This window comes from Choloepus didactylus, chromosome 16, assembly GCF_015220235.1.
Source record: "Choloepus didactylus isolate mChoDid1 chromosome 16, mChoDid1.pri, whole genome shotgun sequence".
NCBI lineage: Eukaryota > Metazoa > Chordata > Mammalia > Pilosa > Megalonychidae > Choloepus > Choloepus didactylus.
The window spans coordinates 33,890,824-33,914,437 of record NC_051322.1 but is presented as its reverse complement, the minus strand read 5'-3'; the positions used below and the strand labels follow the sequence as shown (position 1 = coordinate 33,914,437).

Below are 23,614 nucleotides of genomic sequence, written 5' to 3'. Positions count from 1 at the left end.
GACAGATAGACCCTTGGACCCATGCAAGGAATGGGATTGGTGGGAGGGGGCTCCAAGGGGCAGGAAGAGGGCGGCTAAAGACACCAAGGGCAAACTTCAGGGCTCTCTACTTTGTTGGGTTGGGTCCTATCCCTCACCCTTCAAGTCCCCTCAGCCCTCATCAAGGGAGACAAGACGTGATCCCAAAAGGAGGCAAGCTTTGAGCCACTGCAAGAAGCCTGCATCTTCCCCAAGGGTAACTCTGGGGGTGGGCAAGGGGGCGGGGGCCACAGGGTCTGTACCTGGAGCTGGAGTCACTGCCGCTCTGCACTGCTTGGTCGTCGGTGACATTACAGAGCCCCGTCCAATTGGCCAGCTGGTCTCCACTCTGCCAGCCAAACTGGAGGCCTCTGGTGAGAAAACGAGGCAGTCGGTACTCACACTCATCGGCTGGGTTAAGTCTCCACCAGAGAACCACATTCTGCCATTGTGCCCAAGTGGCACATCTCCTTGATCATACACTAAATGAAGATGATGGTGATACTCTAGACGGGAGGATGACAAGAATAAACCAGAGCCCTTTACAATACTCTCTGCTCCTCTACACCCATCTCCTCGTTTCATCTTTATAAGTGAGGCTATACACAAAGGAAGTTAAGGTTTAGAGGGATTAGGGTCACAGAGCTTTCCAACCTCCTATAGGGAGCTTTCTCCTCCACTCCCTCAATTTCTGCCTCTAGAAAGACTTAAATCAGAATAGCTCTTGGTCTTCAGTACTTCATCCTCTGGTTCAGGGCCAGACACGTTTCAAAGGTTTTAATTAAATCTAGTTTTTCAATGCATAAGACGATGGACTCAACACAGGTTTGTTTCTGCTCCCTCCCCAAACCTGACTAAAACGGCAGCGAAGGAACACATAAGGATGTGTGCATGGGAAAGGAGGTGATGGAAGGCAGCTATCAACAAAATTTGGGGAGACAAAAAGCAGATAAGGTAACTATAAAGACAGTAAAAACATCAGCGTTTGCCAGGGGTTCAGGAGGAAGGTGTGGGATGAACAGGTGGAGGTCAGGGCACTTCTGGGGAGTGACAATATTCTGCATGATACTATAATGGTGAATACATGCCATTATGCATTTGTCAGAACCCTTAGAACTGTACAACACAATGCGTGACCCCTAATGTAAACTGTGGACTTTAGTTAATAATAATGCTTCAGTATTGGTCCATCAGTTGTAACCAATGCATCCCACTAATTCGAGATGTTAATAATAGAGAATGATGGTACATGGAAATTCTCTGGACTTTCTGTGCAATTTTTCTGTAAACCTAAAACCACCTTAAAAAACAAAGCCTACCTGCAGCTTATTAAGCCAACTGTCCCCGGCTCCCCGTGGGGGCCCAGTGTGCAGTGGCTACGGACAGCAGCCTCCTCAGTAGTGTATGCAACTTGTTGCTTGTATGGGTCGCCTTAGGGGACCTTAGAGACAGCCCTTTCCTGTTGATGGTCAGTCTGACCTCATGCCATTTCCAATCTAGGCTCCAGATGGGTACGCATGGTGCCTTTGGAAAGCCCCAGGGTGGGGTGCCCAGGATTCACATCAGCCAATTCCTATGTCCATCCGCGCCAAGCTTCAAAACAAGGAGCATGTGATGGAGGCACCGCACAGGGCCATGTTCAAATTCCCTGGTGGCCAGAAAATCCATATCTCCAAGAAGTGGGGCTTTACCAAGTTTAATGCTGATGAACTCTAAAACATGGTGGCTGAGAAGTGCCTCATCCCAGATGGTTGTGGGATCACAGGCATCCCCAGTCGTGGCCCCTTGGACAAGTGGTGGGCCCTGCACCACTTGTGAAGCCTTTGCCAGCACTGTTGCCCAATCTGGGCCCACCAGTAAACTATTTCCTGGCCGTCTAAAAAAAAAAAAAGCCTATAAAAATAACAACAGATGGGTAACTAGCTTAGACCAGAGAGAGTGGGATCCTGAGTGCCCACAAGAAGCAAATCTATTCACAAAATACAACCCCTGGAAGCCTACGGAATTGGAGGTTCGAAGAGCCAGTGAAGGCGAGAGGGACTGCTTTAGGTCACCTAAGGAGCAGGTGGACTACCACCTGCCCACCCCCACCAGATCCCTCACTGCCCCTGCCCACCCCACAGGAGTCAGGAGCTTTGCACTCTGGGGACGCTGACCCGGAGAAGGTCTGCACTGTTTTCCTCACTGAAGCAGCGGGGTTTACCCAAAAGTCAGCTCGCCAACCGTGCACCTGGCTTCAGAATGCTGGTCCATCCACACTGCCCCACGGAAAACTCAGGAGAGAAACAGACTAGCTCAAAAGAAGAGGCCGTGGAGGACAGGGCCACTGCCCACCTGAGCCTCCTGGGACAGGGCTCTCAGCCTGGCACTCCTACCTCGGGTGCCAGAGAATTCTTTGTTGTGGGGTGGTCCTGGCTGTTTAGCAGCATCCCTGGTCTCCACCCACCAGGTGCCAGCAGCACCACACCCCCTCCCATTGTGACAACCAAAAAAGGCTCCAGACATTGCCAAATGTCTCCTGCAATGTCCCGGGTGGGGGAGTGCAAAATCACCCTCAGTTAAGAAGCACTGTCCTAGGATAATCCCCAACACTCAGAACTCCCAGTAAGCCTTCTAGGAACTGACGTGCCCCTGGAGATGAATGGGCAAAGACCACCAGCACATAAAGAAGTCAGAGAACAAACCCAACGGGAAAAAGAAAATAATCCAGGAGGAAAGAGACTCAATGAAAGATGACGATGAAAACCTTCAAAAGTAACTTTTCATCAGTAGCCTCTGGGCTAAGGAAATATTTACCACTGGTAAGCTGCGTGAACTTAGTCAAGTCTCTACCCCTCTCTGGGCCTCTGTCCCCAACTTTCAAGTGAGAACTGTCTCGAGTGTCTCCAAGGTCCTCAGCCAAAAGTGTCACGGAGCTGAGATATTTCCTTCAGCTTCCAAGTCTGGTGTCTCGGTTTCCCAGCCAGACTCGGGCGGGGAGGACCCTGGGAGCCACTGGCAGAGGGCTGCATGCAGGAGGAACTCAACTGATGCTTTGCTGAGTGGCTGTGGCTTCTCTCAGCATGGGAAGGCAGGGGCACAATGCCCAGGACAGAGCCTGAAGCCAAAGCAGGATGCTTGTCCAGCTCCTGGTCCATCCAGAAAACAGCAAGGCTCCAGTTTTGCTCTGATTCCAAAGTTGTTTGTTCATTTGTTTGAAAGGGGCAGGTCTCATTTTACAGAGATTGGCAAGATATTCCTCAGAGTTTGGTCTGGTAGGAAGGGAAACATTTGTTGAGCAACTGCTATAAACAAGGCACTTTACCTTCGTGATCTCAATTCCCACAACAGCCACAGGCAGAAAGCCTTATTGTCTATGTTCATAGATGATGGAGCAGGTGACTCAGAGAGACTTGGGAACTTGCCCAGGGTTACAAGGCTAAACAAGTGTCCTAACTAAGAGTCCAACCCAGGGCTGCCTGACTCTAAAAGCCTTTGCTCCTAAAATCCTGTACCAGGCTTTCTATATATAGGCTAAGAAATATTTCCACCTGGGATTTTGCAAATTAGCTGGCTCGCAAGTATATTCAAGTCAATTCCCAGCTCAGCATACTGCTCTGGAATTCTCGGGACCCTTAAAAATAGTCTGGCCAGCAAGGCTTTTTTCCACCAAATGCACAAAGCAGCGGCTAGCAGCACCACCCCCCTCCAACCCAGACCAGTCCCTCCCATTATAGTAGAAGGGACTACCAAGAAGGCATCAATTTTAATCTTTTAGCAGGAAATATAACATCAAAAGGTACTCATAATTAAGTGGTAAAAAGGCTACAAAAGGAAAAATGCAGTAGTGATTGCATTTTTGTAAGGTTTTATTCCAAAAACTGGTTATTTTTGAAAGGTGGCATTACAAGTTTATTCTTTCTTTTTGTTTAGCTATGTTTTCTAATGTTATCTTTAAAAATGATTATGTAGTTTTCTAAAACCAATATATTTTATAATATAAATTTGAATCCTGGGCTAAGTGTAGGAATTGTCCATATATTAGTCAATTCAAACTCTCTGAGGAGAAGGTGTTTAGAGGTATAAAGTAGAATAACAGAGGGAAAAGAAGTTTTATTTACTCATTCTTTAATCAACAAAGCTTACTGGGTAACCACGAGGGACCAGAAACTGTACTGGATGCTGGAACAAGAAACAAGAAGAGCAAGCGCTTGTTTTCAAAATCCTTTCTGTAAAGTTGAGATGATTAAACTACACACACATGAAAATATCAGCAAACAAGATAGGGCAAAAGCAAGTGCTAAAAAGGGTGTTATATCTGCCTTACATCTAATTTATTTTAAAGGAAGGGAAAAGATCTGAGAGAAATATGGCAGAATGTGAACATCTGTTAACATTGTTAATTCTCAGTCATAACTACATGGGTGTTTGTTATGTTGTTTTCCCAATTTTTCTGGATTCAATTTTTCCATAATAAAAATATTTTTAAAATGAAGTGCTCAACTGTGCTAAACTTGTCATCATTAAAACGAACTTGGAATAGCCAAGGGCAGTTTCCTGGATGCAGTCAGCCCTACAGATTCTTTTACACCTTGTGAATTTATGCTGTCACTGAATGCTGCCTTAAAACTAGAGAATTATTTAAACTGCTTTATTCAAGGCTGGATTCAGACATTTAGAAGCACCAAGCACTGAAAAGTTTATGGTGCTACCTTATGCCCAGACTTTGTCAAAAGTTACACGCATGTTAAAATAGCTACCATCCAGATCTTCTGATTATGAAATTTAGGGTAAATTCATTGAGGCTTGACTTTGCTCTGTTGTGGCAGTTGTGCTGGTGACAACCCTGGTTGGCTGAGTCTCCTGTTGTGTAACCCACAGTCCCCAAGGTCATGTAATTTAACCCCTGGGTCTCATGGCAATAAATCCCGCAGCCATCTAAGGGTGATGATGAACGGGGCCCCAGGCTTCCCAGAGTCTACAGGGGTGGGAGTGGAGGCGTGGCTTTCAGGGCAAAAGACCAAATCACACCTCAGAGAAGCAACTTAGCAACAGCTGGAATTGCCCACTAGAGTGGCACTACCTCCGATAATATCTTTCCCAAAATATGAGGAGTTACTCTATTAAAAATGATGCCAGGCAGAGAGTAAAAGTGTATTTGTGGGCCCCCCCCAAGGAACTGGGGAGAAATGTGGAAATGTTGGACTTTCCCCCCTGGGCTATTGCTGATTTTTTCACAAACATTGAGGACTGCCAATTTGGTGGGCAAAGCATTCAATCTGGGGGCTTTCCCTTGTGAGGCTAGTTGCTGCAAGGGAGAGGCTAAGCCTATTATAATTGTGCCTAGGAGTTCCCCCCCGGAAAGCCTCTTTGTTGCTCAGATGTGGCTCTCTCTCTCTCTATGCCCACTTAGCAGGTGAACTCACTGCCCTCCCCTCTACATGGGACATGACTCCCAGGGGTGTAGATCTCCCTGGCAATGTGGGAAATGACTCCAGTGGCTGAGAGATTGCAAATGGAGTCGAGAGGACACTCTGGAGGGTATTCTTTTAGTGTATTGGAATGGCTAGAGGGAAATAACTGAAGCTGTCAAACTGCAACCCAGTGACCTTGATTCTTGAAGACAATTGTATAACTATGTAGCTTGCACAGTGTGACTGTGTGATTGTGAAAACCTTGTGGCTCGTACTCCCTAAATCCAGTGTATGGACGGATGAGTGGAAAAAATGGCGACAAAAATTAGATGAAGAATAGGGTGGGATGGAGGGGATGAAAAGTTTTGGCTGTTCTTTTTTGCTTTCATTTTAATTTTTTTTTGTTGGAGTAAGGAAAAGTTTCAAAAATTGATTCTGGTGATGAATACACAACTGTATGATGGTGCTGTGAATAACTGTACACTGTGGATGATTATAGGGTGTGTGAATATATCTCAGTAAAACTGTATTATAAAAAAGTAAATGAACAATAGAGGGTGAGGAGGGGTATGAGATGTTTTGGATGTTCTTTTTTACTTTAATTTTTATTCTTATTTTTTGGAGTAATGAAAATGTTCAAACATTGATTGTGGTGATAAATGCACACTATATGACAATACTGTGAACAACTGATTGTACACTTTGGATGATCGTATGGTATGTGAATATATCTCAATAAAACTGCATTAAAAAATTTGATGCCAAGGAATTAAAAAAATATCTTCCAGGCACTGTGATAGGTTTATATGTTCTATTGAATCCTCCCAACTGCTCCATTTTCCATTTCACGGATGGGAAACTGAGGCTCAGAGAGTTTCGTAACCTGCCCAGATATTCTGTATACAAGCCCAAGTCTCACTCCAAGGCCCAGGCTTTGCTCTCCTCCCCTTTGGCCCCACCCCCACCCCATGCTCTTCCAAAACAGTTTTAAAACAGCTTTTCCGTTATTCAATATTTGTAATATCATTAGTGATGCTGTTGTTACTGTAGATAATTTGGTGAATTCTTTATATAAAACAAGCCAAAGAGGGTAGGAAAATGAAGGTGCTAGACTAAAACAATTGAGATCATTTCCCACTTTGATTGAAGACCCCAAGTCACCGATTTCTAACAGGTTTTAGAGCTACATTTCCATCAGGGAGCAAATTCAAGCCTCTGGGGGGCCAGAATGAGTGAAGTTAAGACAACCAGAACTGGATTGTCTTTGTTCTGTCTGACAGGGTAGGTGCCCTGAGCTCCAGCCCACTGGAGCCACATGGGGAGATAGGCCTTCTGTTGCCACGTTGACCGTTTTTCCAGAGACGCTACAAATCCAAACTTTTAATTTCACAATATTTAAATGCTATCCATTAACTTGAACTTTAAACAGCGTGCAGACCAAATAAGTCATGCTGTAGGCTGTATGCAGCCTGGAAACACCCAACTGCAGGTCCTGACTTATCTTGCTCAATCCTGACCCCAGTGCTATAAGGGAAACAGAGAGTGCATCATCTATAACAGCTGAGGAAACTGAGGCAGCTGGTGGCAAAGCCAGCACTGGAACACAGGAGTCCTGACTCCCAGTCCAGTGCTCTTGCTACCAAAGTTCTCAGGACCCTGTCCCCAGGAATCAGCTGCACACAGCACCCTTGGGGTCTTCTCAACTCAGGGCACTGGGCCAGGGACCCTCAGCCTTCTTGACTACACTCACCAGCGTGACAGGCTCTCACACGGGAAGCCCAGACGAGTGCTGGCTCTCACTACCCCTTTCCCTCCCACCCCACAAAGCACATAGTAGGAATGCAAATGACTGAGTGCACTATTATTACAAGGATAACCTTGAATTGGCTCAATTTGAAAAAAATAAAATCTTAAACATCGTTTCTCAACTTTGGTAGGAGGATAATCTATTGAATTATTCATTTGTATTTTCCCTCTCCCATTCCAAGAAGGTAGAAGGCTCTTTTATTTGCTTAGGGTCATCAGCTTGTGGGGCTGAAAGATTTCCCAGCTCCCAAGGAAATGGTGCTGGGCCCTCCTGGAGGGGAGAACCAGGAAAGAGCCTTTGGGTCCGGGGAGGGTTGGGGTAGAAGTGATAAGATCACAGCAGAGAGAAGCCTTCAAAACCAGGAGACCCACTGCAGGGGTCTGGGGTTCCTCTCTCCACGTCCCCTTCAGAAGGGACAGCAGGGCCTCAGAAAGAAAGCTGCCCGGGGCACCTTGAGGGGCTCCAGAAGGGCTCAGCCAGGGCACACCAGCTAAGCCCACTGTGGCCCAGAGAATGTCCCCACGTTTGTTCTACACTGGACCTCCAGTACCACCACACAGCCCGGGGTAGGGGGTGAAGAGAAGGTTCCCCAATGATGCTAGATTAAATTTCCTACCAGCTGGAGGCTAAAGTTTAGGTCACTTTTTTTAATTGAAAGAAAATAAAGAAATGAGCCATCTCTTTCACACTGAGTTCATGAAATAAAATGTATATCCACTGTTCTGTCATTGGTGAATCACTGGCCTCATATCACACAGCTGACTGAGGATAACTTGCCTTTAACCATTCATTCAATAAGGATTTATCAAAAGCCATTATATACTGGGCCAGATTCTGGGGTTCACAGTGAACAAACAAGGCCCGTCCCAGCGGCACTTTCTAGTTGAGAGACAGATACACAATAAACCAACAGGCAACAGAACATGCAATGAGCCAAAGGTGAAAAGTGCCAGGGAAAAATAAAGGGAGGACAGGCCAGGAGGAGTTTGGGGCAAGTGAGAGGTGCTGTTCCACGTAGGGTGGTCGAGGAATCACCTGACATTTGAGCAGGGACATAAGGGAGGCGACCGAGGGAGCCAGGTGGGTCTCTGGGAAAGAGGGTTCCAGGAGACGAGCAGCACCTCCAAAGGCCCTGAGGCATGAGGATGACAGGCTGATTCTGGGGGTGCCAAGATGGTCGATGCAGCTGGGGCCAGTGAGCCAGGGGGCAGGAGGGCAGGAGCTGCAGCATAGGCTCAAACACAATGCCACATTTCCGTGCTCCCTCAAAGCCATATAAGAGGGAGGCGGGTCCAATTTCATCTTCTGGGAGCAAAGAACTCAGCTGGGCCACTCCAGGAGTGTGTGGAGAGCTGGGCCTAGAGTTTCCTTTTTTGTCCCTAGCACCCCCACCCCAGTTTCTTCCCCCTCTATCTCTTTCCCTACCCCACTCTGTAACTGACCCCACTCCCTAATTCTGACCCCCAGGTCTCTGTCCGGCCCTCTCTCTGGATCTCAGCCCCCACTCCCACCCCATTCTTGGAGCCTCTGTGCCCCCTGCCCACCCCCTCCCCATCTCTGCAGCGTCTCCACTCCCTCGGCATGCAGGGCAGCAGCATGGGGCACTCGAGCTGCCCGCCCCCCACACACGGCCTTCAGGCCCCCCAGAGCCAGATAAGGAGTTTGGGATTGGGGTCAGGAAAGGCGCCTCTGAGAAGGTGCCCAGGGACCTGCCCACTCAGGTCAAGGTAGAACTGCCTGCCAGCTGTGAAGCATTGTCAGCGGATTAACGGGCATAATTACCAGGTTCCGTGTTCTCCCTGCCTGTTCCCGCTCCTGATTCACCTTGTGACTCACATGTTTCCCTGTGAAGCTCCAGAAGGTGACGTGCCTCCCAGGAGAACCACTTCCCAGGGGAGGGAGTGACTGCATTCCCCAGAGTTCACCTGTGGGCCTTTCATTTGGGGCAAAATAAAAGATGCTGCAGGGTGGGAGCACCTAAAGAGGAGGAGAGTTGGGGGGCACCCGATGCCCAGGCTGGGCCCACACACTCTCCACCCCTGGAGGGGGAAGGAGGGGAGGAGACTGGCAGGGTGAGGGCCAGGCGCCCACATGGGGGGGATCTGCAGGAGGCAGAGGGGGGTGTGCGGGAGGTAGGAGGGTAGCCTCCATGCCTCCTGTCCTAGGACCTGGGGAGAGTGGGCACCCTGGATTCCAAAGTGGATGGGGCTGGGCTCACGGGGAGTCCCAGTACCCACACTGGCCTGGCAGGGGTCCAGGGAGAGGCCCAGGCCCAGGCTCCAGGCAGAGCTCGAGACCAGTGTGCAGCCTCCAGCCCTTGCACAGCCCTTGGTGAAGCCCAGGCCCCCCCAGGCCACCTCGTTGGCCTCCACCTTCACTGCCTGCCAAGCCTCCCATCCCTGCTTGAGCCACACTCACCTCAGAGCCCCATGCCAAGCGGACACCCCACGCCATCTGGCATTTTCACACCTCCTCCAACTATTCTTCATTAAATATTTGCTCAACATTTATTTCAGGGAGGGGCTGCCTGCAGGAGAGGCAGAGAAGAAGGCATGGGCAGGTACCCCAGGCTTCTTGGATCAGGCCCCAAATGGCAGCAGGGTGATATGCATGTGGGGGGCAAGGGGGCTCCTCATCCAAGCATTTATTCAGACTTCTCCCTCTGTCAAGAGCTCCCACAAATACTATTTTCTCCATCTTGTCCCACATCCTGGATTCTGTAGGGGGGGTGGTGGGCACACACACCCCACATTCCCCTGGAACCCCTGGAACCCAGCACCCCCCAGCTTCTCTGGCCATCCCAGCCTGCCCCTTCCTGCCCGGGCTGCCTCTCTCCAATCCTCTAGGCTTAACTTTTACTCTTCCTTCCAGACTCCACTCAAATCCTAGACTTTGTCTAGTGGTTGATGCCCTGAAGTCCAGAGGAGGGGATGGAAATGGGCAAGGGCGGGTTGAGGGAGAGGGAGCCCGCTGGGCAGCACTGGGGCCTCGAGTCTGTTGCCAACAGCGCAGTCTCCTTTCCCGGCTTAATTCACAGGCTTCTCCTCAGCCCCCGGCCCTGGGCGGCTCTTCACCCCCCAACTCCGGGGCACTGGGCGGGAGTTGGCATCGCCCCCAGGCGCTTAGAACCTGGGACGAGAGGTCAGCTTTTCCAGCATGATGGGCTCCTCTCTCCTAAGAGCTCCTTCAGGGCGGCCCTGTGTCCAAAGATGGGTGGCCCCAGCCCCTTGCCCCATGTCCAATAAAAACATTTTCTGGTAGCCACATTACAAAAAAAAGAGTAAAAACACTTGTAATAATATTGCAGAGAATTAAATAAACACATATTCAAAGGAGCGCATATGGAATATAAAACCTGCATAAGGTCCAAGGATTGTATCAATACTAATTTCCTGGTTGTGGTATTGCATTACAGTTTTGTAAGATGTCACCACTGAGAGAAACTGGGTACACAGAATATCTCTGTGTTATTTCTTACAACTGTATGTGAATCTACAATTCTCAAAATAAAGAGTTCTTTAAAGTTTCAAAAATGTAAAAAGAAACAGGTAAAATTAATTTTATAGTATTTTATTTAACCTCAAATATCCAAAATGTGGGACTGGTGGTTTGATGAGCTGACTTGCCCTTGGGAAGACTGTTGCTGCAAAGGAGAGGCTAGGCCTGCCTATAATTGTGCCTAAGAGCCTCCTCCCGAGTGCTTCTTTGTTGCTCAGATGTGGCCTTCTCTCTCTAGCTAAGCCAACTTGGCAGATGAAATCACTGCCCTCTCCCCTACATGGGATCTGACACCCAGGGGTGTAAATCCCCCTGGCAACGTGGAATATGACTCCCGGGGAGGAATCTGAACCCAGCGTCATGGGATGGAGAACATCTTCTTGACCAAAAGGGGGATGTGAAATGAAATGAAATAAGTTTCAGTGGCAGAGAGATTCCAAAAGGAGCTGAGAGGTCACTCTGGTGGGCACTCTTATGCACAATATAGATAATCCTTTCTGGGTTCTAATAATTTGGAATAGCTAGCAGTAAATACCTGAAACTATCAAACTACAACCCAGAACCCTTGAATCTTGAAGACGATTGTATAACAATGTAGCTTATGAGGGGTGATAAGGTGATTGGGAAAGCCATATGGACCACACTCCCCTTTGTCTAGTGTATGGATGGATGAGTAGAAAAACGGGGGCAAAAAAAAAAAAAAAAGCACCCAGTGTTCTTTTTTACTTTAATTGTTCTTTTTCACTTTAATTTTTATTCTTATTACTTTTGTGTGTGTGGTAATGAAAATGTTCAAAAATTAATTTTGGTGATGGCCACAGAACTATATAATGATACTACGAACAACTGATTGTATACTTTGTATGACTGCATGGTACATGAATATATCTCAATAAAATTTAATTATTAAAAAAAATCCGAAATGCTATCATTTCAACATATAATCAATATAAAAAATTAATGAACTATGTTTCATTCTTTGTTTCATATTAAGTCTTTGAATACAAGGTATATTTTACACTCACTGACAGCACATCTCAAATTGGACGCGCCACAGTCCAAGTGACTTCCATTTCTGGCAAAAGTTGCCACATGTATTTGGTAGCACAGATCTAGTGCATAAAGGGCACTCAGTTTATGCTTGCTGGATGAATGAATGCACGAATGAACAAACGAACAAACGATCCAATGAATCCACCTGAACCAAGAGGGGGACTGTGATGGGACGTGCAGAATGGTGCCCGCCCTGGCTGGAGGGCCAAGGGTGGGAGGCCCACACAATGCGGGGACAGCAGCCCCCCAGGCACTGGTGGTGGGAAGGGGCCCGAGAGAATGAACTCGGAGGAGGGCAGCAACCAGCCTGAGGTGGAAGAAAGAGAAAGCCCTCAGGAAGTCCTTTTTCAGGGGGTAGGAGTTTATCTTCAGGGAGATAGTGATGGTGATCTGGGAAGTATTGAGCCCTTTGACTGACCAGCTGGAGCTGCCTGGAGAAAGTTCCGGGAAGTGAGGAGAGAGAGGCTTGGGACTCCTTTGCCCAGAGATTCAGCACAAGCAGCCCAAATAGGACGTGACCTCAGGCTGGCGTGAGCATGACACATTTTATTCTCCCAACAAGCCCCCAGGACCCTCGCTGCATGGAATCACACGTGTCCTGGCTTGCCTACCTTATTTCCTTCTTTCCACAGCCCAGGGGCTCTGCAGGACCTAGGGGTATCTCTCCCAGCCCCTGGTGACCCACGTCATTAGAGGTGGAAGGCAGCACAGCCCTCTTGGCCACCCACTAAGGCAGCGTGAGGGTAAACTGAGACCAGACTGCCCATCAGCCTCACAGAACACTAGGTAAGACAAGAGATTTAAAACCTTAGATGCCTTCCATCACCCGCTCGTCTGCCTCAACACCTCAGCCTGCTCCCCAAACTCCTCCACAATCCAGGTTCTGAAACCCACTAGGAATTCTCCAAAGCCCAGGTCAGCCCACCTGGCTACTCTCACCACAATAATGGCCATCTCCTCTGAACCATACAAGGTTTATAGTGTAACCACTGTTAGGAGTTTATTTGTACAGTGTCATATATACATACATACATACACACACACACATACATATCTTTACATTTGTCTCTTTAAATGTTCTCTAAGTTCCTTAAGAACATGGATCATATGTAACAATTCTCTCCTTCAATACAAAGCTGAACGGGTGTTTAACGGACTTTTGTAGATTGGTAGGAAAAAGTTTCTGATTGCCTTTGTAGGTATCCATTCATTCAACAATTAATGTCAGGCACTGGGCTAGGTCCTAGGAATTCAGAGATGAATAAAGCGTCTCTTACATCTCTTATACGAGTTTTATAAGCCTTGCGACTTTAAGCAAGTTACTCACCCACTCTGTGTCAGTGGCCTCATCCATTAAATGAGGATGATTGAATCTATTTCACAGAACTATTGTGAGAAATAAATGAAACAATCCTCATTTAGGATTATCTGCTGAGGTCAGAGCCTGGCTCCTGACCCCTTAATGGATGCTGATAATTAATACGATTACCTAATGAATCCTTCATCTGTGTGCCAGTGAAGGGGAGGTGGTTAAGTGAGTCCCCTAGGACTGAAAGCTAAATTAGATAATTATTATTATATTATTAATAACTATTATAATAATTATCATTATTAGTGGTGAAGTAAATGGACATGGAGAATTCAAAGAGTAGAAGCTAAATCCTCCTAGAGGTAAAATTTCCCAGGGAAGTACAAATGTCAAACAGGAAAGGACTTGGGAGCAAGATGGACAAGGAGGAAGAGATGGACTCTAGTAGTGAGAGGGTATCCCTGGATCCCTGAGGGACACTTGCGGAAGGGATGGGAAGCTAGAATCCAACACCGGGTGCAGGGCTGGGCATACAGGTCAGGGCCAGGACTACAGCAGGCCAGCAAGGCCCCAGGGCACAGAATTTAAGGAGGCCCTCACTCTCAGGCTCGTGCAAGTGCAGGGTCCACACCTGACAGTCAGGGCCTTCAATTTTGTATCCCAAGGGCCTCCCTTGCCTCACCCTAGTTCCAACCAGGAAGCAATAAAAACTTGCTCTCACCAGCAAAACTGTAAAGTTGTTCTGCTAGCACACATCCCGGGCTGAAGTCAGTGCCACATGCTTCTCTCTAGGGCAGCTTCTCCACTCTGCCCCTCATGGCCCCAGGCTCCTGGGGATGCACCTGTTTCTCAGGCTTTGTCCACCTGGTTGGGGGAAGAGCCTCTGAAGACACACATGCAGGCAGCACAAAGCCAGGCTGTCCTTTCCCTCAACCCATTTTTATGTCAAGTCTCAGGTCTGCACCAGCCACTGGTGGGCAGCCCAGATCCACACCCTTGAGGCAGAGGAGAGAGGAAGTCTGGCAGGAAGACGAAGCAGAGGGGAGTCCTCCAGTGTGAGTTACCCAGCTCAAGGTAGAACCAAACAGGCCCAGCATCAACTCCTACCAGGCTGTGCAAACAGAGAGAGCAATAGGACAGGCTGGGCAGAACACGCTCAGGGCTAAGCACAGACAACCCAGGGCTGGGAATTCAGTGGGGGCCACCCCTGGAGCTGGAAAAGTACAGAGAAGGGGGATTGGGACCAGTAGAAGATGGCACTATGGCACTGCAAGTGGGGATACAGCATGGGTCAGGGCCAGTCAGGACAGATGTGACAGTGGCTGCAGGGGTGATGCTCAACCTTAAGAGTGGGGTGTCAGGTGCAGGCTGACACGGGGGTGAGAGCTTTGCATGGTGGGGGGAAAGGGCAGGGGAGGAAGACATTCAAAAGACTTCCATTTCTGGCAAAAGGGCAGCCCCCAAATTCCTCTGTGGTGGACACTGTGATGTGCAGCCAGATCCCCTCTTCTGGAATGAAGAGCTTTTCCCACCTGCTGGGGGTGCTGTGGCTGTCAGTCCTTCTGGGAATGGCCTCATGAGAGGACAGCCACCTTGCCCATGGTTTTGCCCCTTCCAGGGGCAGCCCTCACCCTACGACTGCCCGGCCCCCTCACCCCAACTTGGGGCAACCCTGAAGGGCCATCCAGCTCCAGGGCTCCCTAAGTGGTCGGCCCAGGCCTTCTCTGGGACTGAGCTGCAGTTCCATTTCTCCCTCTGCCCCACCTTCCTCCCTGCTTCCCCCTTCCTCTTCCCAATGCCAAGGGCACTTAATCAACCACTGCACTCTAATCTCTGGCCCAGAATCTGCTTTCCAGGGAAGCCAAAATGCAACAACCTCACAATACAAGACACTAAAATAATGATTAAAATCTGTTTTTAATGCCTTCTTAGAAGGATGGATGAATAATCGGACAAGAAAGGAAGTCCTGGACAAGTTCAGAAGGCAGCAACAGCCCCAGGGCATCAGCCAGTTTCCCACACTAATCACTCAGGGCCAACCCCAGGTAGGAGGTCAGATCAGAAACCTCCACCTAAGCCAGGAAGCCATGATAACCCAAAAGGTCACATGGGAGAAAAAGTTGGATATGTAAAACAAACAAACAAACAAACAAAACCCCCCACAAAATATAATAGTAGAAATAAATCCTCGGTCATCAGTAATCACAATAAATGTAAAAGTACCAAACTCGCCAGGTAAAAGACAAAAATTGTCAGACCTTTGCCTGACTATGTGCTGGTTATAATTAATAGATATGAAACCAAAAGACATGGAAATGCTGAAAAAAAGGATAGTGACAGTTATAACAAGCAAAAACTAACCAAAGGAAAGCCGGTGTCACTCTATTAATATTAGACTTTAAGACACAGTATTACTAGAGATGAGGAGAGTCACCATATCATGAAAAAAGATTCCATTCAATAGGAAGACATAATATATCTAAACTAGTGTACCTATACTAACTTTACTTGAGAATGCATAAAGTAAAAGATGACAAGGAGAAAGTGAAAAACCCATTCTCATAGAGGAAAATTTTAACACACCACTTTCAGTAAGTGATAGATCAAGCAAACCAAAACAATATCAATAAGGAAACAGAAGATTTGAACAATTTGAGATCATGTGATTGAACAGACATGGGAGAGCACTGCATGTAATAATTAGAGAATCACATTTCTTTCAAGCACACATATAATACTTACGAAAATTAACCACACACACCACAAAGCAAATCTCAATAAATTTCACAGAAACTGCATCATAAATGCTATGTTGTCTCGCCACAATGTGTTTGAGTTAAACAATCAATAAAAAAAAGATAGCTAAAAAAAGAAATTATTTAGAACTTCTAAAACATTTCTAAATTGATGAGTGAAAAACTCAATCAAGACAGAAATCAGAACAGTCTTGAGATTAAAGGGGAATAAAGTAGTTCTGGTAGTTACTAGCTCTATGACCTTGAACAAATTATTTAATTTCTCTGTGCCTCGGTCTCCTCATTGATGAAGATAGTAAAGCACCTACCGCCTAGGGTTGTTGTAAGAATTCAGTGTGTTAATACATAGAGCACTTGCACTAGGGCCTGTAAATGCATAGTAAATGCAATACAATTGTGAGCTGTTGTTATCATCATCATCATCATCATCATCATCATCACCACCATCATCCCCAGACTTAAGGGATATAACTGGAGAAGTGTTCAGAGGAAATTTTATAGCTTAAAAAGTTTATACTGAAAATAAAAGCATTAAGTGTCTGTGCCAGTTTGAATGTATTATGTCCCCCAGAAAAAGCCATATTCTTTGATGCAATCTTGTGGGGCAGACATTTTAGTGCTGATTAGATTGGAATTCTTTGAGTGTTTCCATGGAGATGTGGCCCACCCAACTGTAGGTGATAACTCTGATGAGATATTTCCATGGAGATGTGGCCCCACCCATTCAGAGTGGGCCTTCATCAGCCCAGCCATATAAATGAGCTGGCAAACAGAAGGAACTCAGTGCAGCTGAGAGTGAACTTTTGAAGAGGAGCTACAGCCAAGAGGGGCACTTTGAAGAAAGCACAGGAGCTGCAGATGAGAGACAGTTTGAAGACGGCTGTTGGAAGCAGACTCTTGCTCCGGAGAAGCTAAATGAGGACAAATACCCCAAGTGCAAGTAAGAGTGACATTTTTGAGGAACTGCAGCCTAGAGAGGAACATCCTGGGAGAAAGCCGTTTTGAAACCAGAACTTTGGAGCAGACACCAGCCATGTGCCTTCCCAGCTAACAGAGGTTTTCTGGACACCATTGGCCATCCTCCAGTGAAGGTACCCAATTGTTGATGCATTACCTTGGACACTTTATGGCCTTCAGACTGTAACTGTGTAACCAAATAAACCCCCTTTTATAAAAGCCAATCCATTTCTGGTGTTTTGCATTCCGGCAGCATTAGCAAACTAGAACAGTGTCCAACTTAAGAAGTTAGAAAAAGAATGATAAAATCAAAGCATAAAAATTAATGAAATAGAAAGCAAAGACACAAGAGAGAATCAACAAAGGCAAAAGTCGGTCATTCAAAAGGAGAAATAACCTCTGGCAACAAAGACCAGTTTAAAAAAAACAAGAAAGAAACAAGTAAATAATGTTAAGAGAAAAAGGGGCGCCAAAATGTAGCAGAGATGTAATAAAGAATATAAGGAACTTTGTGCCAGTAAATTTGAACATTTGGGGAAGATTACTAAATAAACATAATTTGCCAAAATTATCTGAATAGTCCTAGAACAATTAAATAAATGGAATTAGTAATTTAGTCTTCCCACAAGGAAAGCATTAGGGGAAGAAAGATGTACAGGTGAGTTCTACCAAACTTTTAAAGAGTGGATAATTTTAAACTTGCATCAAAACTGTTCCAGAGAACAGAGAAAGGGTGAGATTCCCAAATCATTTTATAAAAATTGGTTTCAAAACCAAACAAAACAGTGTGATTAAAGAAAGTTACAGTTACTTCCAGGAAGACGGCAGAATAAGAAGCTCCAGGACTCAATTCTTCTACCTAAACAACTATTAAACAGGCAAGAACTGTCTGGAACAACTATTTTGAAACTCTGGAGGCCAGAAGAACACTGCACAGCATCCAGGGAAGAGCAGGAGGAAGAGGCTGATAAACTACGGCAAACAACAGTAAATTTCTCTCTCCGTGCTGTGGCTGCTGGTGCCCACCCTCCACTCTCACAGCAGGCGGCCAAGGGGCCCAGTCCCTGGCTACCTGTTGGTGACAGAAAGGGACATAAAAACCCTCTTCCCCAAGAACAGGGGTATGCATGGCCAATCACTGATCACAGCTTTTGATTACTGAATTTGGATCAATGGTTCCCAGCTCTGAGGGAGAGGCAGCCACTGTTTCAACCCTCCCTGTGCATAGGTGGAGGCAGGTAGAGATTTAAAGACCAGTGCTTCCTCAGGGCTGAGGGGGACAGTTAGTTAAATGGCTGCATTTTGGGGGCAGACCAGGAAAGCTCAGCTATGGGGAGCCACAGGAGAAGTTCTTGGCACCCTTCCTGATCCCCTCCCAAGGGCACTTTGGAGCTGATCTGTGCCCCCTTCATGGGTCACTGGCTCTGTTTGGGTTGGGAAAGTCTCACTTGGGAAAGTCCTCTCTATTGTGCCCTCCTCCCCAAATTTGTCCTCCAGGCAAAAGCAGCTTGAAGCAATGAAAGGAGTGTACATAACTATAGAGGCAGACAATCTGGGACAAAGGCGGGCCTGCTTCAAACACATGGGAGAGGGAGGCCTGTTTCTGGGGGAACAGAGGGGATAACCAAACTCCTGTAAACAGGGGAACTCCAAAACAACTAAGTCAAAGCCCAGGACAAGACAGAGGCCCAGAAAGACAGGGGAAACCCTGCACAATGCATTCACCTTGGGCAGACCTTCCTGATAGGAGGGCTGAAGCTCAATAAAATCTTTGTCTTATCACCAGCTAGTTACAAAACCAAGAAACAGACATCTCAGGGAATAAATCCGAGTTAACATTTCCAAATACTAAAGACAAGACACTTGAGATGAGTCAGGCTGAGGAGCAGAAAGAACAAAAGAAATATTAAAAGCAAAAATAGCCTAAGCCAGCTATGGGACACCATCGAACGCACCAATATATGCACTATAGGAATCTCAGAAGGAGAAGAAAGAAAGGGACAGAAGGAATAGTCAAAGAAATAATGACAGAGAACTTCCCAAACTTAGCAAAAGACGTGAATATGCATGTCCAAGGAGCTCAGACCTAACAGGATAAACATTAAGAGAAATACACCCTGTCATATATTGATTATACTATTGAATGCAAAGGACAAAGGAGAGAGTTATGAAAGCTGTAAGAGAAAAGCAATTTGCTACATACAAAGCAGTTCCAATTAGATCAAGTGCTGATTTCTCATCAGAAACCATAGAGGCAGAAGGCAGTGGGTTAAAATACTTAAAGCGCTGAAGGAAAACATCTGCCAAGAACCTCGTTCAAAAATGAGGTACAGCTGGTGATGTCATCAACATGGTGACAAAAACAGCTACTGAAAACTTCTCTCCAGAGATTCAACAACAACAAAAAAGGACAATTCTGAATTGCTTGAAACTCTGGAGGAGGATATAGAATGGGGAAGGACCCTACAAATGCCAAATGGAAGAAAGAGAAGAAATATCAGGTAGGAATCTTCTGCTCCGGACCAGCTAGTCCTCTCCCCTCTCCCTCACTTGGTCTCATGTGGGAAAGGCACAGAATCAACAGACAAGACCCCTAACACCAGGGACACAGACTATAAAATCTCTCACAGCAGTGACACATACCCTCACTGTTTGAAGACCCAAGGGACAGGGGAGGACGTTCCAAGGCCCAGGACAGTGAGGGACAAAGAGACTGAGAAAACATGGACAGAGACTGTGTTTCCAGCCCTGGGTGTGAAAGCCCTTCCCACACCCTTGAGGGAAGCAGCAGCTGGTGACTGTTTCCTTGCCTTGGGGATTGCTGGAGTACTGGGTAACCTAAGGGAGTACTTTGCCACAGGTAGAGCCCCATATCAAGCCCGATTTTGTTTGGCCAATTGAGGGCATAGGAATCCCACAGTTTCAGCTCATCTGTTTAGAGGCAGCCTGTGCTCGGGAGGCAAAGCAGCTTCTGAGGATGATTAAGTTACTGAACAGCACCATCTGCTGGACAGCCCAGAAGGTGTAAGGGAATTGAAACAATTTTTAAAAGATGCTCCAGACCCTTTCTTAGAACCACAGGAGCTGGTCTTCATGCCCTGTACAGAAACCCAGCCCTGTTTTGGCTGAGAAATACAGAAGACCCAACTGTTAAAGCAGGGCTCTAAAACAAACCCAGGTCTTGCTGGCCAGCAGAAAACAGAGTACCACTGGAAGCCAGCAGATTTGTATCACCACATACAGTGAACTTGCTGGTGTGCCCAGTGCCTACCTCCCATCCCTGTGGCAGGCCATGGTGGGTGCTTGATTTGGGGAGGAAGACTGGAGGTCAGAGCCAATCTGACAACTGGCCAGCAAGATAAATAAAGAAAAGATAGAGATCAATGATAACCAAAAAGAAAACCCCAGGCAAAAGAGAGAAAACAACCTCCACAATAAACTAATGAAGAAAATCAGATGCCTAGACAGCAAAAAAATCACAAGCCATACCAGAAACATGAAGATATGGCACAAAGGAACAAACTAACACCTCAACTGAGATTCAAGAGTGGAAACAACTAATTAAAGATGTTCAAACAAATTTTCTAAATTAAATCAATGAGTTGAAAGAAAATGTGACAAAAGACATGAAGGATACAAACAAGACACTGGGCAACCATAAGGAAGAATTTGTAAGTTTGAAAAAACAAATCGCTGAACTTATGGGAATGAAAGGTACAACAGAAGAGATGAAAAACAAAATGGAGACAAACAACAGCAGACTTGAAGAGGCAGAAGAATGGATTAGTGAACTAGAGCACAGGACATCTGAAATCCTGCATACAAAAGAACAGATAAGGAAAAGAATGGAAATATATGAGCAGGGTTCTCAGGGAACTGATTGACAATATGAAGTGCATGCATATGCATGTTATAGGTCTCAAGAAGGAGAAGGGAAAAGGGGCAGAAAGAATAATAGAGGAAATAATCAATGAAAATTTCCCAACTCTTGTGAAAGACATAAATTACAGATCCCAGAAGCAAAGCATACCCCAAACAGAATTGATCCAAATAGACCTACTCCAAGACACTTACTAATCAGATTTTTAAATGTCAAAGACAGAGAAAATTGTGAAAGCAGCAAGAGGAAAGCAATCTAGCACATACAAGGGAAGCTTGATAAGACTAAGTGCGGATCTCTCAGCAGAAATGATGGAGGCAACAAGGCAGTGGTATGATAAATTCAAGATACTGAAAGAAAAACTGCCAACCAAGAATCCTGTATCTGGCAAAACTGTTGTATTAGTTTGGGTTCTCTAGGGAAACAGAATCAACAAGAGATATCTAAATAAAAGATTTTATAGAAGTGGCTCACGCAACTGTGGAGATGCAAGAGCCTGAATTCTGTAGGGCAGGCAGCAAACTGGCAATTCCAATGGAGATGTTTGATGAACTCTTCAGGCAGCGAAATGGCAACTCCAATGAAGGTGTTCAATGAACTCCTCAGGCAGCAAACTGGCAACTCAGATGAACTCCTCAGTAAATGCTTTGCTGGCTAGCTGAAGAAGTGAAGGTCCTCTATCTGTCTTGCTTAAAAGTTCTTCAAGTGGTTGGATTAAATCCAGCTGATTGCATTCTCTCATTGTGAAAGACATGCCTTTCATTGATGTAATCAGTCACAGCTGCAGCAAATTGATTGATGATTTAATAAACCAACCTTCTGGTTTATTAGCCAGCCACAAATGTCCTTGCAGTAACGGTTAGGCCAGTGCTTACTTGACCAGACACCTGGGCACCATCACATGGCCAAATTGACCCATGAACCTAACCATCACAGTCCACCCCTTATCAACTTGGCAGTTATACACATCACCTTAAACCATACTTTATCTCCAAGTAGAGAACAATAACAGACATATGTTTTACCTGATGATACACCGCTGTCCTGCATACAACCGAAACACACTAAATCTCTCCAGAATAGGGTGTAAATCCTTGGGTGACATTAACTCTTAAAATTGATTTCCTTTATCTTAAATACTGTGAAATGAACAATATAGCTTATGTCATATGATAAGAGATAAGATAAAGAAGAAAGCAAAGATATTTGCTTTACAGACAAATACAAACATAGTGTACCAGTTTGAATGTATTATGTTCCCCCAAATGCCATTATCTTTGATGTAATCTTGTGTGGGCAGACCTATCAGTGTTAATTAGATTGTCATTCTATGAGTGTTCCCATGGAGATGTGCCCCACCCAACTGTGGGTGATGAGTCTGATTGGATAGTTTCCTTGGAGGTGTTACCCCACCCATTCAGGGTGGGTCTAAAGTAAATCACTGGAGCCATATAAATGAGCTGACAAACAGAAGGACCTCAGTGCAGCTGAGAGTGACAATCTGAAGAGGAGCCACAGCCAAGAGGGACACTTTGAAGAAAGCACAGGAGTTGCAGATGAGAGACAGTTTGAAGCAGACTCTTGCTCCGGAGAAGCTGAGAGAGGACAAATACCCCAAGTGCAACTAAGAGTGACATTTTTGAGGAACTACAGCCTAGAGAGGAACGTCCTGGGAGAAAGTTATTTTGAAACCAGAACTTTGGAGCAGACGCCAGCCACATGCCTTCCCAGCTAACTGAGGTTTTCTGGACACCACTGGCCATCCTCCAATGAAGGTACCCGATTGCTGATGTGTTACTTTGGACACTTTATGGCCTTAAGACTGTAATTGTGTAACCAAATAAACCCCCTTTTATAAAAGCCACTCCATTTCTGGTGTTTTGCATTCTGGCAGCATTAGCAAACTAGAACACATAGTCATAACAAAACAAGGAGGAAATATTCATGCCATCATAGTCCTCATTTCTGCAATTTGTCATGTGGTCATAATTCATATTTATCACTACCTTCTTCCACTATCCATTCCATGTTCCCTTTATCCTCAGCAAGCACTTCAGCTGGCTGTGGTTCTTCGCCTGGTAGGGTGACCCACACCTTCATTCCTGAAGTTTCTTGGCCATTGGTAGTCCTGCCTGGATTGGGTTGTTGCAGTTTTCCATTGACTTTAATCACAGGGTATGGTAGTACTAAGAAATGCCTTATGTGATCTCCTGTATTCCATGATACCTCCACTGTGTAGCTGCAGTGCTATTTCCCCTTGATAGTCATGATTAATCACCCCAGCCAGTACAGTAATCCACTTCCTTTACTGTTGATTCAGAGGCAAAAGGAGCCCAAAGTAGCCAGGTGGCAGTCTTAACTTCCAGTTCAATGGAATGATTGTTCTGTTTCCTGGTGGAAGCACTCCTTCTTCTGGAACTAAGACTTGTAGACTAGCAGAGTTTAAGCTTGCAGGGACAGGAAGCAAAAATTTTCCTAGTGGATCACTAGGAGTGATAGTGAGTGGTGCCACTCCTGTTTCCACCCCCTCATTCCTAGACCCGTGAATCCTGGCTATGGGAGACATAGCACCATAGAGTGATGCTGATTCAGAGCTTACACAGCTTCCTGGAGAACACTGCCCCAGCCCTGCAAGGTATTGCCACCTAGTTGGTGCCATAATTGAGTCCTCAACAGGCCATTCCACTGTTCTATCAACCAAGCTGCTGCCTCTGGATGATGGGTGTGATGGTTAGGTTCATGTGTCAACTTGGCCAGATGATGGTACTCAGGTGTCTGGTCAAGCAAGCACTGACCTAACCATTACTGCAAGAATGTCTGTGGCTGGTTAATAAACCAGAAGGCTGGTTTATTAAATCATCAATCAATTTACTGCAGCTGTGATCGATTACATCAATGAAGGGCATATCTTCCACAATGAGAGAATGCAATCAGTTGGATTTG

The 23,614-nt window shown here is 46.0% G+C and overlaps 1 protein-coding gene and 1 non-coding gene across 3 annotated transcripts in view; one reads left to right on the top strand and one right to left on the bottom strand.

Moving 5' to 3' along the window:
• The window catches only part of ST8SIA5 (ST8 alpha-N-acetyl-neuraminide alpha-2,8-sialyltransferase 5), a 77,775-nt gene that overhangs the window by 37,235 nt on the left and 16,926 nt on the right, over positions 1 to 23,614 (bottom strand). Inside the window, exon 2 of one of the 2 annotated variants that reach the window (XM_037805934.1) lies at positions 282 to 389. The exons of the other annotated variant lie outside the window; for it this stretch is intronic. Coding sequence (XP_037661862.1) covers positions 282 to 389 — 108 coding nt within the window. The remainder of the gene's footprint in view (positions 1 to 281; positions 390 to 23,614) is intronic. 2 annotated transcript variants of the gene reach the window in all.
• On the top strand, positions 1,338 to 1,472 carry LOC119511945. The gene has a single exon (XR_005212286.1). It is a non-coding gene; the product is annotated as a small nucleolar RNA SNORA70 (small nucleolar RNA).